The 22,849-nt window shown below is 42.6% G+C and overlaps 1 protein-coding gene across 1 annotated transcript; it reads right to left on the bottom strand.

Moving 5' to 3' along the window:
* Nucleotides 1–20,254: 20,254 nt before the first annotated feature.
* Nucleotides 20,255–21,488, bottom strand: LOC114460793 (G-protein coupled receptor 35-like). The gene is made up of 2 exons (XM_028442678.1): nucleotides 21,458–21,488; nucleotides 20,255–21,010 (listed from the first exon to the last, which is right to left on the bottom strand). Exon 2 carries the CDS (start codon nucleotides 20,974–20,976, stop codon nucleotides 20,311–20,313), a length of 666 nt encoding a protein of 221 aa, XP_028298479.1. The 5' UTR covers nucleotides 20,977–21,010; nucleotides 21,458–21,488; the 3' UTR covers nucleotides 20,255–20,310.
* Nucleotides 21,489–22,849: the final 1,361 nt, after the last annotated feature.

Genomic DNA, 22,849 nt, shown 5'->3' with positions numbered 1-22,849 from the left:
ATATTATTGACAAAGTTCTTGAGGAAGCTAGTAAAGAATCCCAGCCTGGTCATTACAAAACCCTGTTTGATGGGACATATTTCAAGCAAAACTTGCTTCTCTCAACAGAACAACCTTGTATTTCTTTAGGCTTATATATTGATGACTTTGAAATCTGTAACCCTTTGGGCACCTCAAGAAAAAAACATAAAGTGTGTGCAATATACTGGGTAATAGCCAATTTACCTTTTGTGTTCAGGTCATCATTGTCAAACATATACCTCGCACTTTTGTGTAAAAGTGTTGATGTGAAGACGTTTGGATATGAATCGATTGTAGAACCCCTTTTGCAAGATCTCCAACTTCTCGAAAGTGAAGGGATTTACATTAGCAGGTTGGGAAAGAATATTAGGGGTACAGTGTTGTTTGTATCATCTGATAATTTAGGTGCTCATTCATTTGCTGGTTTTCAGGAGTCCTTTAATACTGACAAGTTTTGCCGTTTCTGTTTAGTCAGCCGTAGTGACATTCAGCAGCTTTCTGTACACAATAAGTCATTTGAATTGAGAACCAAATAATCTTACAATGAGAATGTTTCCAAGTTGCGGGAGAACAACATACTGAAAAGTGTTGATGGAGTGAAAAGAGATTGTGTATTAAACAAATTGTCTTACTTTCATTGTGTAACAGGGTTTCCTCCCGACTTCCTACATGACCTTTTAGAAGGTATTGTTCCTCTGGAGCTTTGTTTATGTTTGAAAAAACTTGTTGCAAAGGGATACTTTACTTTAAGTTATTTGAACACTGTGATAGAGAAATTTCCCTATACATATTCTGACAGAACCAATCGTCCACAGAAAATATCTGAAAAAATTTTTGTGAGTAAAACTATTGGAGGTAACGGCCACGAGAATTGGACTCTTTTAAGACTGCTGCCTCTATTCATAGGGCACGTTGTTCCTGAAAATGATGACGTATGGTCTGTAATTCTTGAACTTAAAGACATTGTTGAACTGTTGGCTTCCTCCAAGTTTACAGATGAAAGTTTGTGTTATCTTGATTCCAAAATTAGTGAACATAGAAAACTGTTACTGAATGTGTTTCCAGAACTGAAACTGAAACCAAAACACCATTTCCTGGAACGCTATACACATTTGATCCGCTGCTTTGGACCCCTTGTTAATTTTTGGACATTTCGTTTTGAAGCTAAACACAGCTTTTTCAAGAAAGTGGTCCGTGACGTTAATAACTTCAAAAACATTCTATTGACTTTGTCTGTCAGACATGAACTTATGTTGGCATACCACTTGGACATGCCTAACCTGTTTAAACCAAATGTGGAGCTAAAAGGAGTATCTGATGTTTCCTTGGACATTTTGGCCCACTCTGTGAAGCAAGTGATTGAGAAGCGATGTGGACATCAGAGCAGCGTATCTCTGGCAACAACTGCATACATACATGGAACAAGATACACTAAAGGAATGTTTGTGTCAGTTGGAAGCACGAGTGGACTTCCTGATTTTTGTAAGATTAACCATGTGTTGCTAGTTTGCAACAAGATATTCTTTGTTCTTGAATCTTTCTCAGCCTGGTTTTTGGAGCACCTTAGGTGTTACGAAGTCTGCAAGAGAGATCCTGCTCAACTGATGGTCGCTGAACTCAACGAACTGAACCACTACATTCCATTGTCATCCTACACTGTGCAAGGCCGACTGGTAGTTTCTCCAAGGGTGTTTCTTGTACATTGAGGTAAGTTATTTTATTCTGTTGTAAATTTTTGTTCTCAAAATTTGCTGTCACCTTAAAAATAAGGAATCAAGCTCAACTATTGCCATGAATGGTGTCAAAGTTTAGTAAATTTTGAGCCATTGGATGGTACTTTTGTGCATAAATAACCCAAGACAGTACAGAGAGATCTCCATAAAAACATGTATGTTTTTGTAAATTTACCTTGGGAAAATATTGGAGAAATACTGACAACAGTCAACCAGTTGTAGATTTATTAAATTTTTTTTTGTTTGTTTTTTTTACAGTTTCATTATGCTGCTGCGCATCATCTTGACTGAAGCTGACATTAGAAGGATTACCATTGACAACATACCTGAAAATATTAATGACTTCCACTCCATAATAAAGGCCAAACTTGGACTGGATTTGGACCTTGTGATTCAGTATCAGGACCCAGACTTTGATAATGACCTGTGCAACTTAACTTGCATGTCAGATCTTCCTAAAGATAAAGCAACTTTGAAAGTGCACATCAAGACAAATGAATCCTATCACACTGACTCCACCCTAGACACAGCAAGTCTGTCATCATCCTCCTTGGATGAGGGACCCAGTGGCACCAAAACTCGTCAGCTGCCCCAACCTTTCATCATCCCTAGCTTTTCCTTTGATGTTGAACTAAATCTCAAGAAAGGAAATGAAGCATTCCATCGCGATGGAACCCTTCTGGATACATCAAAAAACATGAAATCTGACATCCTGGACAAGTTGGCTGAAGCCATATATGCTCACAATCCCTACCCAACCCGTGAGCAATATGATCAGGTGCACATAAGATTTCCTCTAAAATACATCCTATAATCATTAGCGATCATGCCCCGATATCCCTCACCCTGAAGTGTGACCCTAATCAGAAATTATCCTCTCTGTGGCGCTTTAATACTTCCTTACTTAATGACAGTGAATTTGGTAAAATGATAAGAAAAGAATGGGAGGACTTTCTATTAACAAACGATTCTCTGGAAGTGTCACCGTCCTTACTCTGGGAAACCGGCAAGGCTGTCATCAGAGGGAAGATTATATCATACTCTTCTTATAAGAAAAAACAGGAACAGATAGCAGAAAAAAACGATTGAAGAAAAAATTAAGAAACTTACGGAAGAATACGCAGCTAACCCGTCTGAACTTTTATGGAAAAAACTCCAAAATACAAAACTTAATCTGGACATAATTTTATCTAAGAAAACGGATTTTATTTTACAGCAACTACGGTACAAAAACTTTGACTACAATAATAAATCAGGCAAATATTTAGCAAATCAGCTTAAACACAACAAAGAAAACTATTTCATAGCGGCAATTTCTGATAATTCAGGTCAAACTTTAAACTTACCTCAGGACATTAATAAGGTTTTTCATGATTACTATCAAAACCTATACTCATCAAACTTAAACCCTGACCCTGAAGATATGAAAACCTTCCTCAATAACTTAAACCTACCACAGCTCACCATAGAGCAGAAAACCACCTTAGACTCACCATTAACCTTACAAGAACTACAAAATGCTTTGGATAGCATGTCAACAGGCAAAGCACCAGGTCCAGATGGGTTCCCTGCTGAATTCCTAAAACATTTCTGATCAATGCTGGCTCCGCTCTTTTTCAGAGTAGTAACAGAGATTAAAAATAAAGGTTATGTAGGAGGTCACATGAATACAGCAAACATTAAATTACTACTTAAACCAGACAAAACCCCCATGTTACCCTCAAGTTACCGTCCCATCTCACTTATTAACACAGACATAAAAATTATTTCCAAAGCACTCACTTCCAGGTTAGAGAAAGTCGTACAGTCAATTATATACCAAGACCAGACAGGATTTATTAAAAATAGACACTCCACAGACAATGTTAGAAGACTGTTTAATTTGATCAACATGGCACAGAACTCTAAAAAGAAAACAATAATCTTGTCACTAGACGCAGAAAAAGCATTCGATAGAGTCAACTGGTCGTTCCTCCTTGCTGTCCTTGACAAATTTGGCTTTGGAGATTCATTCATACAATGGATCTCCACCCTATACTCTAAACCTAAGGCCTCAGTAACCACAAACAAAATAACATCCCAAAGCTTCACACTGCAGAGGGGAACGAGACAAGGTTGCCCACTCTCACCTTTGCTTTTTGCAATATTTGTTGAACCTCTCGCATCAGCTGTTCGTCAGAACTCTGTTATTAGAGGGATCCACTCATCCATCTCATAACACAAAATTAATCTTTATGCGGATGACATTTTACTCTATTTAGAAGAACCCCAATCTTCATTAGAAGAATTATTTAAACTAATAAACAGCTTCTCTAAACTATCAGACTATTCCATTAACTGGTCAAAATCATCAATCCTTCCTTTAACGAAAAATTCATGGAACCCAGCAACCCAAAACCCACAATACCCCTCCCCCACAAATATAATTAAATATCTAGGCTTAAATATATCACCAAACCTAAATGAATTAATTAAACTGAATCTAGACCCTCTGTTGGATAAAGTCACAGAAGACCTGCGGAGATGGAACAATCTCCCCATCTCACTCCTTGGCAGAATAGCCTCAGTTAAAATGAAAATCTTACCTAAAATAAACTATCTGTTCTCTATGATCCCACTGAAACCACCAACGCAATGGTTCAAAAGATTAGATTCTGCAATTACAAAATTCTATGCTAAGAATAAAAAACCCAAAATAAGTCTTTCAACTCTTCAAAAAAATAAAAGCGAGGGAGGGTTGGAAGCCCCTAATTTCACGCATTATTACCTAGCAAACCAAATTCTATATTTAACAGAATGGTTAAAACCAAAAGAATACCACAACACCTGGCTAGAAATAGAACAGCTAGACTGCAAACATATTAAACTCTCTGATCTCCCTTTTATCACTATGACCCTGAAACATCATAACTGCTTTAAAAACCCACGGATTGCCTCCACCCAGACTGCGTGGTGGAAAGCCCTGGACATAACAAATGTTCAATTAAAAACTAACATGCTGTCTCCAATCTGGCACAACCCTGACTTTAGAAACAAAAAAACACCACTCTATCTAAAAACATGGGAAGATAGCGGAATTATTCATCTCCAAGACCTCTTCGAAAATGATAAGCTCAGGACATATAACAATCTAACCCAAGCATTCGATATAAATAAAAGTAACTTTCTACAGTACTTACAAGTAACAGAGACAATAAAGAAAACTACTCCACTAGACTTAACTACTTTACAACCTCCAGAACTGGCTATATATATGAAAAAAATTTCAACAAAATCAAAAAAACTCTCAAAAATATACAGAGCGCTTTCGAACACTAACTGTAATTACTTACCAATCGCGAAGTGGGAGGCCGAACTCTCAATCACCCCAAGCACTGATTTCTGGACAGAAATTTGTTGTAATACTTTTAAGATGACAAAAAACACAAACCTTCAACTAATTCAATACAAGGTCCTCCACAGATCCCACATTACCCAACAGAAAATGCATAAAATGGGCTTCTCAGCAACAGACATCTGCTCTCAGTGCACCCAGAATACAGCGGATTCCTATTTACATGCCTTATGGCTTTGCACCCCAGTTCAACACTTTTGGATTCTAATCACTGAAAAACTGTCCTCCATTTTGGACTGCAGAATTCCTTTATCTCCAAATCTTTGTTTGATTGGAGACCTGACAATGCTTCAACTTCCAGCAAACCAATCACAATCAATCCTTGCGGCACTAGCCATAGCAAAAAAAACAATATTACTAAATTGGAAAGACAAAAAATCCTTAAACATAAACCAATGGCAAAATCTCCTCACAGAATTTATTTCCATGGAAAAGATGTCTGCTCTCAGAAAACAAAAAAAAACAATGTGCTTTGAGGAGCGTTGGACTCCTTTTTTAATTGCATTAAATCTAAATTTTTAAAAGCCTGATGATCTAGCCTGCAAGCGACTGCCAGCACCACTCTTTACTAACGCACTAGCCCAACTGTAGGCCTGGGCCGCCTTGGGCCTCTGGGGTGGTCTTGGCCGGGATGGCTGGGGTGGGTTGCCGGGGTGTCTTGTTGCCTCGGCACGGGTGTGCATTCCTTCTGGGTGTTCACGAGGTCCCGGGGCTGTTTGATTTGGCGCTGTTGCCCCTTGCATACGCATCTGGTTGGTCTCTGGGGCTGGGGCCCTGCGTGCTCCCCTGCCGCTCCTTCCTCCTGCTCCCTGTCCCCCTGTCTCGTCCTCACCCCCTCCTCCTCCTTTGCTCTTGCGCCCGCCATCCTGTTGGGTTGGGTGTGGGGGGCTCCCGTTGGTCTGGGGCACTGGTGGGGGGGCTGTGGCTCCCGCCTGGGGGGCGGGCGGTGCCGTGCCGGGTGGGTTGGCTGGGGGGTGGTCTCGTTGGGGGGCCTGGGGTGGTGGGGTCCTTGGCTCCGGTCCGGGGGGATCCGGGGTGGGGGTAGCTTTGGGGGTGGCTGCTGCCCGGGGTCGGCGATTGCCTCCTGGGTCGCTGGGTGGCGGGGTGTGGCTGTGGGTTGCTCCGTCGGCCCTTGCGGGTCCTCGGCTTGGCTCCCTAGGGCGCGCCCTTGCCAGGGATGTCGCTTGCGCGACAAGCCAGGCGGGGCCCCCTCCGGGGCTTTTGTTTGGCCGCAATGGTTGGGGTGTGGCCGTTACGGCTAGGGGTGTGGGGTGGGGGGTGCTATGGGGCCTCCCCGGGGGTCGTGTTGGGTGGGTGTGCGGGGGCGCGGCGCGTGGCTCTTGGCCTGGTGGATCCGCGTCGGGATTGGCTGGTCTGCTGGCTGGGTGCACCGGGCGCCGTGGGCGCCATTCCGGGGCGGGGGCGTCCCGGGGGTGGATCCGTGGTCTGGGTGTCCGGGGGCGTGCTCTCCTGTAATCTGCCCGGGGACCGGCCGCGGCGCGTGGCGGCGCTGCGCAGCCTTGGGCGGGGCGGGGCTGGTGGCCTGGGGCCCGCTGTCGTCCGGGGTGTGCTGGCGTCGGGGGGGTGTCTCGTGCCGGTGCGTGGGTCGTCGGGGGTCGCCTCCGTGGGGGGGGGGGGCTCTACTGGCGCCATTGGTGTGGGATGGCGGTACCGGGCTGGGGGTGCTTCGGTACTCGGGCTTGCCGGTCCGTGGCTGGCGGGGTGGCCCTGCTTGGCGGTAGATGGTGCCCTCTTTCGTCGGGGGGGCCGGGGCCGCCTCCCGGTGGAGAGTGTTATATCGTGGCGCCGGGTGGGCCTGTGCTGGCCCTGGTGCGGGCACGGGCCTCCCCCCTGCTCGGCCGCCCTCCTTGGCGGCGGGGGGGCGTCGCTCTGGGCCGGCGTGCGGCGGGGGTCGCCCCCTGGAGCACCGGGGGATGGGGTTGGTGGCTGGCTGCGCCCGGGGGTGGGGGGTGCCGCCGTGCTCCGCGGGGCCGTCGCGGTCTGGGGGGGTCTCCGGCTTTGCTGCTCCGGGGCCCGCAGTGCCGCTTGCCCGTCTGCACCATCTACCCTCTCGCGTGGCCCGCCATGTGGACGGGCCCGGCTCGCACCAGACAGGCCTCCTACATGTACACTTCACCTCACTCCCAGCTGGTCTGGCTCACTCACATAATGCACCACACACCCATACCCAACCCTTGGGGGGCTGGATGGTGGGACTGGGGGTGGAGGGGGCCGCCACCTGTGTCACTATGTAGTGGCGTGGGGGCGGCACTCCCACCTCTAGTTACCATACTAATCCCTCCAATTTTAATCGCACTTCAACATGCCACCCCCCGGAGGGTGTACTCACCTACACCCTCCGGCCTATTACACCACATACACATATATCCACAGAGGCAGGATGGGGAGCACCGCTCCCCTCCTTCCCCCTTCTTTTAATTACACCCCATACATTCACTAAACACACATTCACACAGGGGATAGGGAAGTGCCTCTCCATTGGGGAATGGAGAGGCACCATAACAGGGTGGTGGGTTGGTTCACATATTTGGGCCTCTCCGGTGGGGGCCTGGCTCCTCTGTTGGTGGCTGGGCCACTGCTTAGAGTAAAAATACATCAGGATGGTGCGGTCGGGCGTGGCGGTGGGTCTCGGGGGGGCTTTGCTGGGGTCTCTCCTTGCGGGGTCTTTCCGGGCGGTGTCGGCCTGGTGGGGCGCGGGGGTGCTTCCTCCCCTTGGGTGTGGCTGGGTGCTTGTTTCGTCTCCTGGTGGCCTTGGGGGCGGGCCCCGCGGTGTGTGGGCCCGGGGCGGCCTGCCTCGCCGGTTTGGGGGGTGGGTGTGCTGGGGGTGTGCTGGTGTCCTCGCCGGGGTTGGGGCGGGGTTGCTTGGCGCCTCGGGGTGATGCTGTTTACTGGGGGGCGGCGCTAGCTGTTCCGGTAGTGGAGGTTGCTGTCGGCCGCCTGGTGGGTCTATCCTGCCGTTTGCGGACTGGTGGGTGGGTCCGGGGCATCTTTGGCTGGGGGCTGCTGTCCCGCACTTGATGTGTGCCATTGGGGTGCCTCCGTCCCCGCGGTGGGGATCGCCGGTTGCTCGCGGGCCGGCGGGGGGCGCTGCTCCGTGGCTGGCGCTGTCCGGGGGGCGGCGGGCCCTGGGCTGCTGGCCGTGGGCTGTCCGGGGCTGTGCGGTCCTGCTGGGCCGTGGCCGGGTCCCGGGCGGGGGTGGGGGATGCGTCCCGGGGGGCTTGGCCCGGGGGCTTGCCCTTGGGGGGTCCTGGTCCCGGGGGGTGCTCCTGGGGCCCGGGGTGCTTGGCCTGCTGGCCGGGCCGGTCCTGGCGGGGGTCTTTCGGGGCGGGTGGCGCGTGGCTTGCGTACCTACTGGTACGGCCCCTGCTTGGGCAGTGCCCCGTGAGGTAGGGTGTCGGGGGCCGGAATAGGGGGGCCACATCCCGGCGGGGCGGTCTGGCTTGGCCCTTGGAGGGGGCCCTGGCTTTAAAAAAAAAAAAAACTGAAGCTCGTGGCGCGGGCGGCATCAGTGAAGGGTGATCTGGGGCGCCGTGGGGGGCTAGGTTGGGGTGCCTGGGGGCCGGCGGGGAGACTCCCAGCGGCCCCCTGGTGCCTTATGCGGCTTGGGGTGTGGTCGTCCTCCCTGGGCGGGCTGCTCCTGGTGCTGCATCCGTTCCGGGTCCTTCTGGCCTGGGGTCGGGCCCCTGCTGGCTCTGGGCTCGCCGGCGGGTGCCCACTGGCTGCCTGTTCGGCGCGGTTCTGGTCGTCTGCTGGGCGTGGGCTTCGGCTCCTCCGCTGGGGCCTCGGGCAGGGAGTTCTCTGGGCCCTCCCCTCGGGGGGTTGGGCGCGGGGGTGGGGTGGGGGGGTGGGGGGGTCGATGGGGTGGGGGGTCTGGGGGTTGGGGGTGGGATCGGTGGCGTGGTGCGCTGGGTCCTTGGCTCCTTGGGGCTTTCTCGGGTGTGTATGGGGGGGCGATGGCTGCCTCTCGGCTTGGGATCTTGGGGGCGTTCGGGGGACTGCTTGGCCGTGGGGTGGTCGCCGGGGGCCCTTAGGCTGCCTGCTCTTGCTGCTGGCCTGACTGCTTCTTCGGGCCCGGGGGCGGCTCTTGGGTTTTGCAGTGGCGGTACTTGGAAATACATTTGTCATGGATGCACTGGCCTTGGGCTGTGGGATAACACTCATACTGGGCTCAACCTTAGACACGTTGTTCCCAAATACCTGTTTTATGGAATTTCCACTCACCTCTTCCTTTGTTCACAGCCACCACCATTATTCCTAAACCACACACTGGTCACCAAACTGGCTTGACAACACAACAATAAACACAATATACACAACCACAATTTCACATCGCATCACTTAAAACTATTCCCCACCCATTCCATATCCTATCTTGTATCCCTCTTCCCTGTTAACTTCCCCACCCCTCTCCAACCCCTCACCTTGGTGTAACACTGCCCTCTCTTTTTTACATCCTCCCTTTAATAAAGTATTTCTTACCCTTCCCTAGGGAGGGCTGGTGACGGTCACAATTATGCAATGAAATAAATAAATTTATTTAATTGCAATAATAAAATATGCATTGCTGTCAAAAGATTGCACTTCTTGTAGTGTTAACCTTCGACAGCATGTGCAGACAAAAAAAAAAAGAAAAAAAAAAAAAAATGATCAGGTGGCCCAAGCTCTCATTGAGAAACACCCTTGTCTAAAGGAACCGGGCTCTGTCCATGGATGGTATTGCTGGAAATTCAGCTTGAAGTTCAAAATAGGCAACTTCCGTCAGAAGATGCGAGTAGCTGGATGCTCTGAAGTTGGAGTGAATGCTCGTGGCTCTGGGCCACCTCTAAAAAGACTCAAGAGGGCCAAAAAGTCTGAAGTAAACTTTCTGCCAGGCTTTCCAGAAGGGAAAAGTGAATCTGATCTTGAAAGAGAGAGATCTGCCATGGTTGTAGAGATGACAAAAAGAAAGGTGGACTGGAAGCAAATTGGTGAAATGATGAACATCACATTCTCCTTACGAAGAAAAGAAATTGTCGAAGATGAACCGCTTGTAGCAGAAGTCAAAGAAAGGTGGCCAGCCCTGTTCAAAGAACAGCAGGTAGAGGGTTGAAGTTGATTTCTAAGATGTTACGCTTTTACACCATTTGTCAACTGTTTTGTGTCCTTTTAAAAACTTGTTTAAAGTTGCCAAGAATTAATTGTTATATTTTTGGTCAACTTCTTTCATTATCCACAGATTGAAGCAGAGTTTGCTCGTCTTACATCTGTTGACCTGAAGAACGCTTTCTTCAACGGGTTGGATCAGTATTTGCCAAGGTTCCTGGAGCTGTTCAAGGCCAAGGATGGGAAGATAGCTGCACTGACCAGGCAGATGAAATGTCTTGATGATGATGTAAGTAATAAAATGTTCATACAGGTAAATGTATTTCAATTAGTAAGATTTCCTGTTGACTTTACTTAAATTTTTACCAGTTTTCAGCCTGTGTATTTGAGCATGTGACAGTATTATTTGGTGTGCTCTAAAAATAATTAGAAAAGTTGACAATTTGATAGTAATTCAGTAATGCCTTTTAGGAAATAAATCCATCAAATACAAATTATGTTTGAAAAAGCTTGCCAGTGCAAATTTAGCAAGAACCAGTTATGTTTTGACACAAACTCATTACAGCAATTCAGGATCTTTCTTATGCCAGAGTGATTGGTCAAAGTTAAGTAACTTGACAATAAAAAATATATTCCAAAAATTATAGTATCAAGAATTTAAAAAATGGAAAAGGCTGCGAAAAAATGAAGACTATTCAGAAAAATCAAACTGTTGTTTAAAGCAACTTTTGAGGAGACTTCTATCACAGTAAGTCTGTAAACTCAAAATGTAAAATTTGAAGTCAAGATGTCCAACAAATCCACTGGATACAGAAAGCAGAATGAAAGGATCAGGATATCAAGATTTTGTCATTTCTAAACAAAAATCTGCATTTCTACTTTTTTTTTTTCGATCAGTCCTCCATGCAGAGGAAGAGGTCTGTGTTTCTGCTTGGCCTTCCTTATTTTCTCAAGGATGATCCCTCAAGTGCATTCAAGACTGTTCAGGTAAGCATGTGTCTCAAAATGAGTGGTGAACAATTCCTTTATAAATCAAAATATTTTAGATGTGCTTATAACAACATGTGTTCTAACAAGGCTGTCTGTAGAATTAATTCTCCAAATATTGCAAATGGTCTTAATGAGTTTTTTTGCTATATAACTTGTGCAGGCCACTGACGAGGAAGCCACATTCACTCGGGGGATAAAAGTTGGAGTTGTGATGGTGAAAGATGGAGAGATCGTCATTACCACATCAGTAGTTCTTGAGGAACAAGTCGTCCTGCCTGATGTGAAGGACATCCCTCATGCCATTGCCCTACTGATGGGTCTGCTTTTTGCCCTTAATATAGACTATCCAAAGGAACTCAGGTATACATTTGAAGTTATTCAAAAGATCCTGATGAACATTGGCGGAGGACAGTGTTCCTCTTTTGTGCATGGTTTGAGAAACAGACTCTTGCGTAAAACTATGTAGATTCTCCCGACAGGTGTCATGTCATGACATAAGGATGTCTGACATTTTTGGAAAGCACTGTAACTTTTCCAGTTCTTAAACATTGTTTACATTTTAAAGTACAAGTTTGGCACGGTCTTTGCAACTTTTGAGTTTTGTTTATTGTTACTTAATTCCATCGGAAAATATCCCCATATAAGTCCAAATCCATTTAGATGCACAAGTTAAGAATATTACAAGAAAGAAGTCAGAAGTTAAGACCAAATGGTAACTGACAAGAATAAAATGTGCACCAGATTTGTTTTTTTAGTATTACTATATAAATGCTATTATCATTTTGACTTTGTAATAATTTGTTTTCTTTCCATTTTAATTTGGGGATGTGTTGTCAAAATGTTTGGAGTAAATATCCATACAGATTCAACAGTTTCTGTGTTTTTGGGTCATATTGTGCCATCAGTTGTCTCATTTGAAATACTTAAAATGTTCTCTTCAAAGTATCAAACATTGATAAACTGCTTTGATCATTGTAAAATGTGCCTTTTGAGTGAAGACTGTTCTAATAAGTTAAATAAAATCAAGCTGGCTTGATTAGAATGTGTTTATTGCCTGTCTTTTGTATTTTTCGGTTGTCAAATTGGTCATCAAATGGGGTATTTCCAATGAATGATAAAATGGCAAGGATGTTTAAAATGGTTTATGTACAATGCCAGTGATTACAGTGCCCCCCCGCCCCCTTCTTTTGTATGGAAAATTGTTCTGAAATGGGTTAGTTCAGATGACTTATATATCTTTCAAATGACCTGATAGTTTTAATTGAGTCTACATGAAATTACAGATTCAATTGATTTATATAAGTCAGTTCTATCAATTAAAATGATCCAAAAAAACCAGTTTTGACAGCTTAAAATTTTTAGTTTGGGTTACAAGTGTTAAAGTTAACATAACTAAGAGAAGTTGTATCAACTTTCAAATATAAATCAAACTAACTAAATAACATGTTGAAACAACATGAAATTTCAATCTGGGAGAACATATGGTGATGTTAAGACAACAAATTGTGTTTATTCACTTAACTCAAAATTCAAATGCAGCCCTTTCACTCATATTTTTAAGTTGAAACACTATGTTTTATTTTACAGTGTAGTAACGCTCAAAATGCAGATTTATAGTCGTAAATCATTGCTAATATCTCTGTAATTACTGGGCCAATTCACATGAAACAAAAACTGTCACAAAGTTCAAAGTCATATCTTTAAGTAAATGTGAACATATGTCTAATTATTTCCTCACAAAGGCGTCCAAAAGTGGAGACAATATTCAAAAACATGTGCTTGATGTTGGCCAGTAGAAAGGACTTTCAGCCATAAAATTCACATGTCAGGTTTGTGAATCTGATCACTATCACATGATGATCAGAGAAAACATTTGGACATTTTCTTTTTGGAAATTTCTGTCAAAAACTGTTTCTCTCCCATAGAGTTGTATTGGCACCTGCCCTCCAACTGAAATAGAATTCTATAACGTGAACGCAACCTATTCATTCACTCACCACTCTTACTGAATTTAAACGTGTAAGCTTGAGCAGCCGTCTGTCCTCAATACAGAATACAGATGACTCCTCAAGTACCTTTGCTTAGTAGAGACACAGAAGATTTGTTTATGCATCTTTATAAAAAATAAATAAAAAAACAGTAAAAAATATATCTAAACAGTGTGTTAAAAAATCCAACTAACCTGGCTCAGACACCAGTACAAGTATCTCAGATCAAAACTACACATGTTATTTGACATACCTTTCTGCAGGACAAGTGGGTGGGTCGCACTCTGGCACAAGAGTTAGGGTGATCATTTTGTGTTCTCGAATAAACTTCAGAAATTTAGCTTGTTTTTTAAACGAGCCAAAGAGGGAAGACAACATTGTGTCTGTCAGGCCACACTCCAGAGTTTCACCGTCAACTTCATGGTCTATAAAGAAAAAGTGTCTCTCGCGCACACAAAGAGCGTGAGAGAGAAAGATAATGTAGATACAGTTTGAACATAAAAAGGCAACACATTATATAACATTGATCTATTCATAAAAGCACTGCAAAGCAGGCCGTGACACAGACAAGAGGAATTTAACACATTTTCATCGCTAAAACAGTTAGCTAACTAGTAGGCACCACGTCTGGGAGACAGCCGTGGTTAGCCTGGCAATCAGGGTGCCTTCCCGGGTACACCGCGGTACCGATGTATTTTATTTATTTATTTATTTATTTATTTATTTATTCAGTTTATTTCCGACATGGTTACATTCACTTTTTTTTTTTTTTTACATTTTTTTTTCTTTTTTGTACATGCCGAAAAAGGAGACGAGAGAAGCAGTTTGCTTATCCGGGTCCCGTCCCCTGTTTTACCATCGCAAATTTACATGGGTTTACATGTCTCTCTGGTCAAAACATTCTTGATTTCTTCTGAACCGTCCTTTTTTGTGTATTCTCATCTGTAGTCAGTGTTGTCCTCTATCTTTGTTCGTGTTGGCCTTGTTCCCTGCCAGACGTTGTTAGCATTCCTCCAGTTCAAGAACAGTTCCTCTTTCGAAGGTGTTTGGAAGAACGGGGAACAGCGGGGCTTGCCTCCCTCCGAGGTTTAGAAACAGCGGCGGCCTTCGAGACTCGGAAAACGGCCGCTGTGTCCCGTGTACCCACCCATGACTTAATACAGGAACGTTGAAAAAAAAAAAGCACTTGCTCTACGAATTTCAGTTGTTTAACGCTAGTAGCAGTCCCAAGCAGGCTATGGCACAAGCTAGGTAGCATTAGCACCAGTTGACGCTGACAAGCAACCTTCATGGTCACATTGTCAATATTGGATAAAAAAAAAAAATACTTCATCTACTGGTAAAATAAATTGTTACCTCTGAATTTTTGTGCCTCTTCCTCCGTAATATTAATACCCGACTCCTTTAGCTTCAGAAGAAGTTCCTCCGTGGTAAAGTCCATCTTAAAAGTTTGAGAGTGGAATGCGCGCGTATCCGCTGCGGCGCGAGGAAGAAAGGAAATTTAGGCGGTGAAATTCAAATCCTTGTCGGGGCTGCGCGTGCACACCGCACGGCTGCACCTGTGTGGACTGCATTATTGGGTGTTGTGGGGCCTGCAGGACACATTTGAGAGTCAGACCAGATCAGCACTGAAGTATTTATATTGTTATTTTAGCCCAAAAGCACACAATTGAATGGGTCATAAAATATTCCAACTCAGAATGTTTGGACATCCAATATTACATTTTATGTAGCACAGATGGGTGCAGAAAGTAATTATAAATTGAGCTGTATACTGTATACAGTACAGTAAAAAGTCAACCTTGTCAGACAAATAGGCCCACTAACATTTAACAGCTTCAGTATATCCAATGGTAAAATAATATGCATTGTACCCCTATGTCAAAGAATAAGGGTACAAATTAAAGCCCTTTCATCAGTGAGGACATATTAGCACCATTTAAGCCTAAAAAGGGTACATATCAGTATCTTGTGGCTCAAATTTGACCCATCGAGGGTACATAACTAGAAATTGTATCTTGAAGAACATAAATGTACCCTTAGCGTACCCCTTTTTCTAACAGTGTAGCTGCACAAAGGCAGGGGGACAATTTTTACACTCCCTCACACAAAGGAAAAGATGCAAAAAGCAATAGTGAAATATCATAGACAGTATCACCTGTACCTCTATATAGATATTTCTGGTGTATTTTAACTGAGTCACCAGACGTGCTCCTTGCTGTGAGCTGGACTCAAACCCACAACCTGCTGCCAACACAAAGCCTGGGTCACACACACACAGCAGGATAATAATAAGATTATTATACCTGTGCAAGTGAGAGGTTCCCACATCCTCCAACTGTATTTTTCTCACTGTAACATATCAGGAAAATGTGTTTTAATAAATAATTTCTTTGTGCAATACCTCTGTGAACTGTAATTGTGTACATTAATGTGTGTTCATTACTGCAATTTAAGTAATATTATATTAAATCTGGAAGTTTTGCATCGTTTTACATAATGAAATATAGTAAAACATTGTAGTCACAAGTATTTAAATTCAAAATAATATTTGATGAGCCAACCCACCACTATCTATCTATCTTTAATCTGTATCTTGTTTTTGTGCAATGCTTTACTATAATAATATTAATTACTAAGATATTTAAGATATTTAGTTTGTGTTCTTTTATATGTGTATGTGAAACTCTTTTATCACAAGTAAATAAAATGTCAAAAAAGTAATTTTGCTCATGTTTTCTCCTCATGTAAAGCATCTTTGTGGATATGATGAAGACCACTATGTAAGTGTTAGAAATGATTCTGATAATAATAATAACAATAATGTAAATGTCAAATACATGGTATAAAAATATAAGAGGGCCAAAATAAAATCTGTCCTAGGGCACCAGAGAGGTTAGGGTCAGCACTACCCGTCATTCGTTCGTTATTTCGTTACATTAATTATCTTAATTTCTGGCATGACATTTCAACCAAAAACTTAAAAAGTGTATCTGCAGAAAATCCAACATGACATGACATCAGCTAATTGCTGTCGCTCTCCCAGCAATACAGTTAAAGTCACGTGTTTAGCCAACCAGACGCATGGAGAACGTCATTTACGCTTTTTCTTCCGGCAACAACAAGGCGGATAATGAACCACTCTTCCTTTTTGTGCTCAATGTTCATGTATTTCGTGATGACATGAACATCATGACATTTGTAGATGGTAGATAGTACCGAGATAGAGTGGAAAAAAGCAATCGCCAGTGGGGCGTTTACTATCCGTCGGGAGAGTGGGACATTAGCCGATTATAGCCGATACAAACCATGGGACACAACCACAGAGGCTTTTATTTTCTATAATAACCCCATGGAATCAGCTGTACGTTACAGCCAACATCGATGTTTCGTTGACGATCACCAAGGTGAGTAGGTCCCCTATGAGACCCCAGCCTCAGAAGCGAGACGGCGGGTGCGAGTTGGCTGGGTGGGTGGCTCTATCGGTGGTGTGTTTCCCTTGGTGACATCGTCAATGCACAATGTTGTAAAGTGCCATTCATATTGTAACAGACTAGGTCCTATGTTACTGAGTTATGTTCCACGTGTAGTTTATTCAATGTTTAACACGTGTTGTGGTTTCCCATGGCATTTGAAGTATCGTTACGTGCAGCTTTCTCTGTCTTTGTTTACATGTGTTCTGCGTGTTGATTGGCTGGGAGGCTGGGGAAGGGTGGGCGTCAGCAGAGAATGAGGGGTACATGATGTTTTAAGGACTTCCATTAAAGGCTCAAAATCTTTGATAACGGCTCAAGTCACGTCATTACATTACAGTATAAAACACATGGGCTTTACTAACATTACATTTTCACATTGTTCTACGGCCACGAGAAAGAGACCTCTGATGTAGAGGATGTTCTCAGTCACAGCTTCTCTCTGTGGTATGACACTGACACTATTTAATAAGAGCGTTTTTAGCCATGAATATAATGAAAAAAGGGAATGGACGGAGGCATAAACATGCTGACATTAACACGGACACATGGACTTATCACACACATGGAGATCAGCAAACGGAACAGGTTTCATCAGACCTGGACATGCGTCCCCCCCATACTGCTGCACAGGCTGTAATATCACCAAGTTTATCATTGGAACCATTTTTAGAGCTACTATCTTTACCAGGAAGCAACTATTTATTCCTGGTTTTTGTTTCACAGAGTTTTACTGGACTTTATTTACTGGTGATTAGTTTCTATCTCTTCTGCTCCGTGGACAAAAGTGTGTTACTGTTGAGCTGTTGCTTTAAAACAACAATCAAAATAAAGGTGAAAACACTTCTTATGTGTGGTCTTCTGTGTTACAGCCGACAATAACATGTTGGTTGTGTGTTTTTCCCAATAGACGTGATACGACATGTTCGCTCCCTGTCCAATCACAGCCTTCCCAACCCCCAGACCTAAAGTGGAATTAAATAAAGCTGAATGAACCGGTTTTCCATGTAAACCTCAGTTCGGGAATTATTATTACCATGTAAACATGAAGCAGAATGATTTAATGCAGAATAACTCATTCTGAATTAAAAAAACATCACGTAACCGTGGCAACTGAGGAGTTTAGAACAACCGTTGATATATGCCGGGGAAGAACTCCACATCAAAGAACAAAGAAGTAGGAAGCTACTGATGCTCCAGACCTGAAGCTGCTGCCCCCCACTGAGATTGATCTGGCCACCTGCAAGAGGGAGCAAGGCAATGTTCTTGATCAGCACAGAGACCTGAAGCCACTCAACAACACGATCCGCGATGAGGTCTCCACGATGATGAAGAAGTACAGTGAGAATGATGAGAAGATGTTGGAGAACCCGTCCAGCACCCACAAACATCAGGCCATGGATGAGAAGATGTTGGAGGACCCGTCCAGCACCCACAAACATCAGGCCATGGATGAGAAGATGTTGGAGGACCCGTCCAGCACCCACAAACATCAGGCCATGGATGAGAAGATGTTGGAGAACCCGTCCAGCACCCACAAACATCAGGCCATGGATGAGAAGATGTTGGAGAACCCGTCCAGCACCCACAAACATCAGGCCAAGTCAGCATGGGGTTTGAGCTGGAAGTGGCTGCTTGGTGCCACTGCAGTAGCCATTGGTGGCATCGCTCTGTCTGTGGCCATCTATGCTAGAAAGTGATTGAAGAACTGTAGTAACGACACGACTTAAACACTGGAGCACATCTGGCAGAGCATTCTGACCATGTGGTCCATGAGGGTGAAAATATTAATCAGTTTATGACCTCCTCACTGTCACTCTCTGTTCTCTGCTATGTATGTGTGACAAATGATGTCATCATCCTCTACAGTTACAAGATGCATTTTGTAGACGAACAAATGAGAATTAATATTCAAAAATATGAATTATTAATATGAATATGTTTGTTTTCCAGGAGTGCATCTGAAATTGATGTTTAATAAAAGTTTAAATGTAAAAAAAACCCAATGTGTACATTTTTATTTTACAAGCATCTATTCACATAGGTTACAAGCATGATGATGATAAATACAGGGTGACTACAGGTAGGAAGAATATAAGAATATATATTTATGACTTTTTAATACCACCTTAAGAAAATTTAAGACTAAACTTATGATGGAAATACAGACCAAAGGGAAAATATATTGTTTTACAATTAAAGGCATTGATGACAGTTAATATAATGTACACTAAATAAAAATGAAAATAATCAGTTGTTTAAGAACATTATTCAAATGTGTTTATTAATGTGGAAAGAAAACAAAAATATCAACATTGTCTAAAATGATATTTATTGTAACACAATTCTTACAACATTTAATACCAGTGAACAATAACCAGAAATCAAAACTGACTGGAACCTGTGAGCAAACCAAACACCAAAGTGCTTTTATCAGATCCTTCACTGTGTAATGCCATTTGTGGAGCTTTGATCTAAAATTAATACTTCTAAGAAAATGTCAATAACTTGACTAAAACTGACTTTTGAAGGAAAAAATAAATAATCAATCAATACAAATATTTCCATCAAAGAAGCCACTATACCGTACTATTTGCTTATATGAATTGTCACTGACCAACCCCTATTAACAGCTTCATTTCTGTCCTGGCTAATGAAACCTTATATTTCTATTATGGGCCCACCTTAGACATAACAATGTGAACACACACTTTTCATATGAAATGTTGTGAAAACAGAAATACTGATGCACTTTTTTTCACTGTAAATAAATACACTTGACTGCATTTTTGGAACCTTGGACTACTTTTTAAGGCTACCCATGAGGCCATTCTTACAATAATGTTATGTTATGGCTAAAGGACACATATGAGGACAGGAGTGGATTGTTCTGTTAAATAACATTGTATTTATTATAAAATGTGCTACTCTATAGAAAGTTCAATATTAGATTTTTGCTGATATCTGATATTGTCCAACACTAAATTTCCAATTTCTTCAGTAATGGAAAAAGTCATGTTTGTTTTTGAATATTTTTCTCTATTAATTAATCAATTATTTGTTTATTTATTTATTTTATGTTTTGAAAAATTAATATTATTTATATATTTTTCATTTTCATTTTTATTATGTTGTCTTAAACAACAGCACATACAGTATTTTTTCAATATCTGTGGAAAAACCAATATAACATTTGATAATATAGCCCATCCCTAATAGAAAGCATATATTCTATGAACAGGTCTGATCTCCTGTTAGATTCATTAGCACAATGATTCTCAACTGGTGGGTCGGGACCCAAAAGTGGGTCACAGACCTATACTGGGTGGGTCATGGACAGCTGGTCAAAAATAAATTAATGCTTAATAATTCTCATGTTGGACTTGTCTTTTATTTTGAAAGAAAGAAAATGTCTTTTGCATTTCATGCTGTGAAATGCATGTTACACAGGAAAATATAGAGATTTATGTTTAAAAAAAGATTGTTTTCAACAGCTAATTGAGAAAAAAATAATTTGTGGTTGAATTCTAAAAAAAAAAATTGGGTCACAATTGAACGACCATGGTAAAATGTGGGTCCCAGGGTGAGACCAGATGAGAACCCCTACCTTAGCAGAAACCTCTCATGTTGCCAAAGATGTAAACCATCACAGGAGGAAGGTAAACAACGACGGTCACTATCATGTTGTTGGTGATGATCTGCAGAGCCTTCTTCTTCATTGGGTGGAGACCCGTCCTTCCACTGTCAGACTTCCTCAGCGTCCACAGTACTGAGGAGTTACAGATGATGATGACAGGGAGAGCTATGACATACATAAACATGGTCCAGGGACTGTGGTTCAGCTCATCTATGACTGTGGAAATGGTTCCTTTAGCTAAAGTGATGGCCCACAATGCAGCAGCCACGAGGATGCCAACAGTTGGACTCCTGTGGGTGTGATAAAAGACTGGGTGGACCACTGCCAGGTAGGAGTCAAAACACATGCAGGCCGTGAGGAGAGGTCGTCCAGTCAGGTTTAAATCATACAGAAAGTCACTCCACATCTGGACAGGCTGGAAAAGCCAGAAAAGGAAGTTAAACAACCCAAGAGGGATGAACAACAAGAAGAGCAGGTCCATGATGGTGATGTTGAGCATGAAGACATCATTGGGGGTGACATAGTTTCCTCTTTTGTGTCTTTTGAACAACTCCCAGAGAACAGCAGCACAAGCAGGACATCCAACCACAGAGAAGAGAGCGCTGAAGGTCGTCCAGACTGTAATGTCTGCTATCATGTCCCCACAATGTCCACTTTCCTCTGGTCCTTCACTGCAGTTGGACGTCACATTGTGAGAGTCAGGATAGGGAAACATTTCAAACCTTTTGTTCTCTGATAAAATATAACTGAAATAAGCCAGTTACCATAACAACACAAAATATCCTTCTTTCTTTGATGATTTTCCTCATTTGCACCTGATCACAAGGATCTGATTTTCCCTTTGATTCAGATACTGTAAATATTTGGTTCAGATGTATTGTATGGAAATGTATATTTAAATATGTGTAACCAAGGATTACTTTTCATATGCTGTGAGTTGAAATTTACATGTTTGGTCCAGATGTTTTTGGTTCAAATATCATCAGCTTGGGATCCAGTAAAACCAGGTGGAGGAAAAAAGTAGCTCAACATGGAGGAAATAACTTTTTATTCAAATAAATCTGAAACAAAACCTACATTAATAATAAATAGTCTGTTTATGATCATAACTACTCCACCTGCAGGTGGATCACAGACTTCCTGTCTGACAGGAAGCAGCACGTGAAGCTGGGAAAAACCATCTCTGCTTCCTGGACCATCAGCACTGGATCTCCTCAGGGCTGTGGTCTTTCTCCTCTGATCTTCTCCCTGTTCACCAACATCTGCTCCTCCTCTCACCAGGTGGTCAAACTCCTGAAGTTTGTGGACGACACGACCATCATGGACTCATCTCTGATGGAGACGAGTCCACCTACAGGTGGAGACAGACCGACTGGTGTCCTGGTGCAGCCAGAACAACCTGCAGCTTTAAATCAACCCAGTCTCACAGATGTTCATGCATTAGCACCACAACAGTATATCTATTATTTCATGCTATTAGAGCATGAATAAAGTGTTGTCTTCATGCAATAACAGCACGATGTATTGTCGTGCATTAACTGCACAAAATTCAGTGGGCTGAAATCAGGTCATGTCACTGCTGACTCATCAAAAACAACGGCAAATTGCTTTATTTGAAGACAGATTGTGGCTTAAAAATTGTTTTGATGACATTTCCAGTGAGAAATGTACCTTTAACTTTCATAATATCCATTTGGTTTATGTAAACTATCTGTATTTTTTCCGGTACATTCTGTGGTTGCTATGACAACCTATATAGAGGCCAAAAAATGTCAAACCAAAAGCAGATAAATATTCATGCACAGGGCGATTGGATGTTGTTTTTTCATTATAATCAATATTTTTATTTATATTCCTTCACATTTAAATGTGTTCCTACACGTCACATCAGGTCACATGACCACCTGTCAACCCTTTGTAAACAGTAATATTAAGAGAGATTGTGGCTTTAGCTTTGTTTTGATGACATTTCTAGTGAGAAATGTATCCTTAACTTATATAATATCTATTCAGTTTATGTATAGGATCCATAGTTTGTTTGTTTTGGCAACATTAATCATGCTTTATGCTGTTGCTATGGTGCTAGCATGCTAAGAACGTACCGGAAGTGATGTTTTTTTTTAAAAAAGGAAGAGATGTTGAATTAGGCTTTTTACTTTTTAAAACCCTGAATTATTTACTTTTTACCATTATTATTAGTATTATTATTATTTATAGTCATTCACAATTGAATATATTTCCACACCTCGAGGCTAAAGTTTAATTTAAAACTGTTTGAAACCTTGTAATAATGGAACAATGTGAATAAAGTTTTTTTTCTTTAAAAAAAACGTGTTGTGCCTTCACTTAAACTATATTAATAAAGTAAGAAATAAACTATTAAACATGCACTAAGCAATATATATTTTAATCTGTTTAAACAAACATTTTGAAAGATATTTCACTTATTTCTTTAAAAAAAAAAAAGTTATTTTTCTAGTTCAGTGTAATCTCTGTAGTTGTGTGTTAGT

This window comes from Gouania willdenowi, unplaced genomic scaffold, assembly GCF_900634775.1.
Source record: "Gouania willdenowi unplaced genomic scaffold, fGouWil2.1 scaffold_68_arrow_ctg1, whole genome shotgun sequence".
Classification (NCBI taxonomy): Eukaryota; Metazoa; Chordata; class Actinopteri; order Blenniiformes; family Gobiesocidae; genus Gouania; species Gouania willdenowi.
This window is presented reverse-complemented; position numbering and strand designations above follow the sequence as displayed.

Excerpts from the sequence above, each read along its gene's own strand:
- LOC114460793 (XM_028442678.1), bottom strand. The coding sequence starts at position 20,976 with ATGATAGCAGACATTACAGTCTGGACGACCTTCAGCGCTCTCTTCTCT.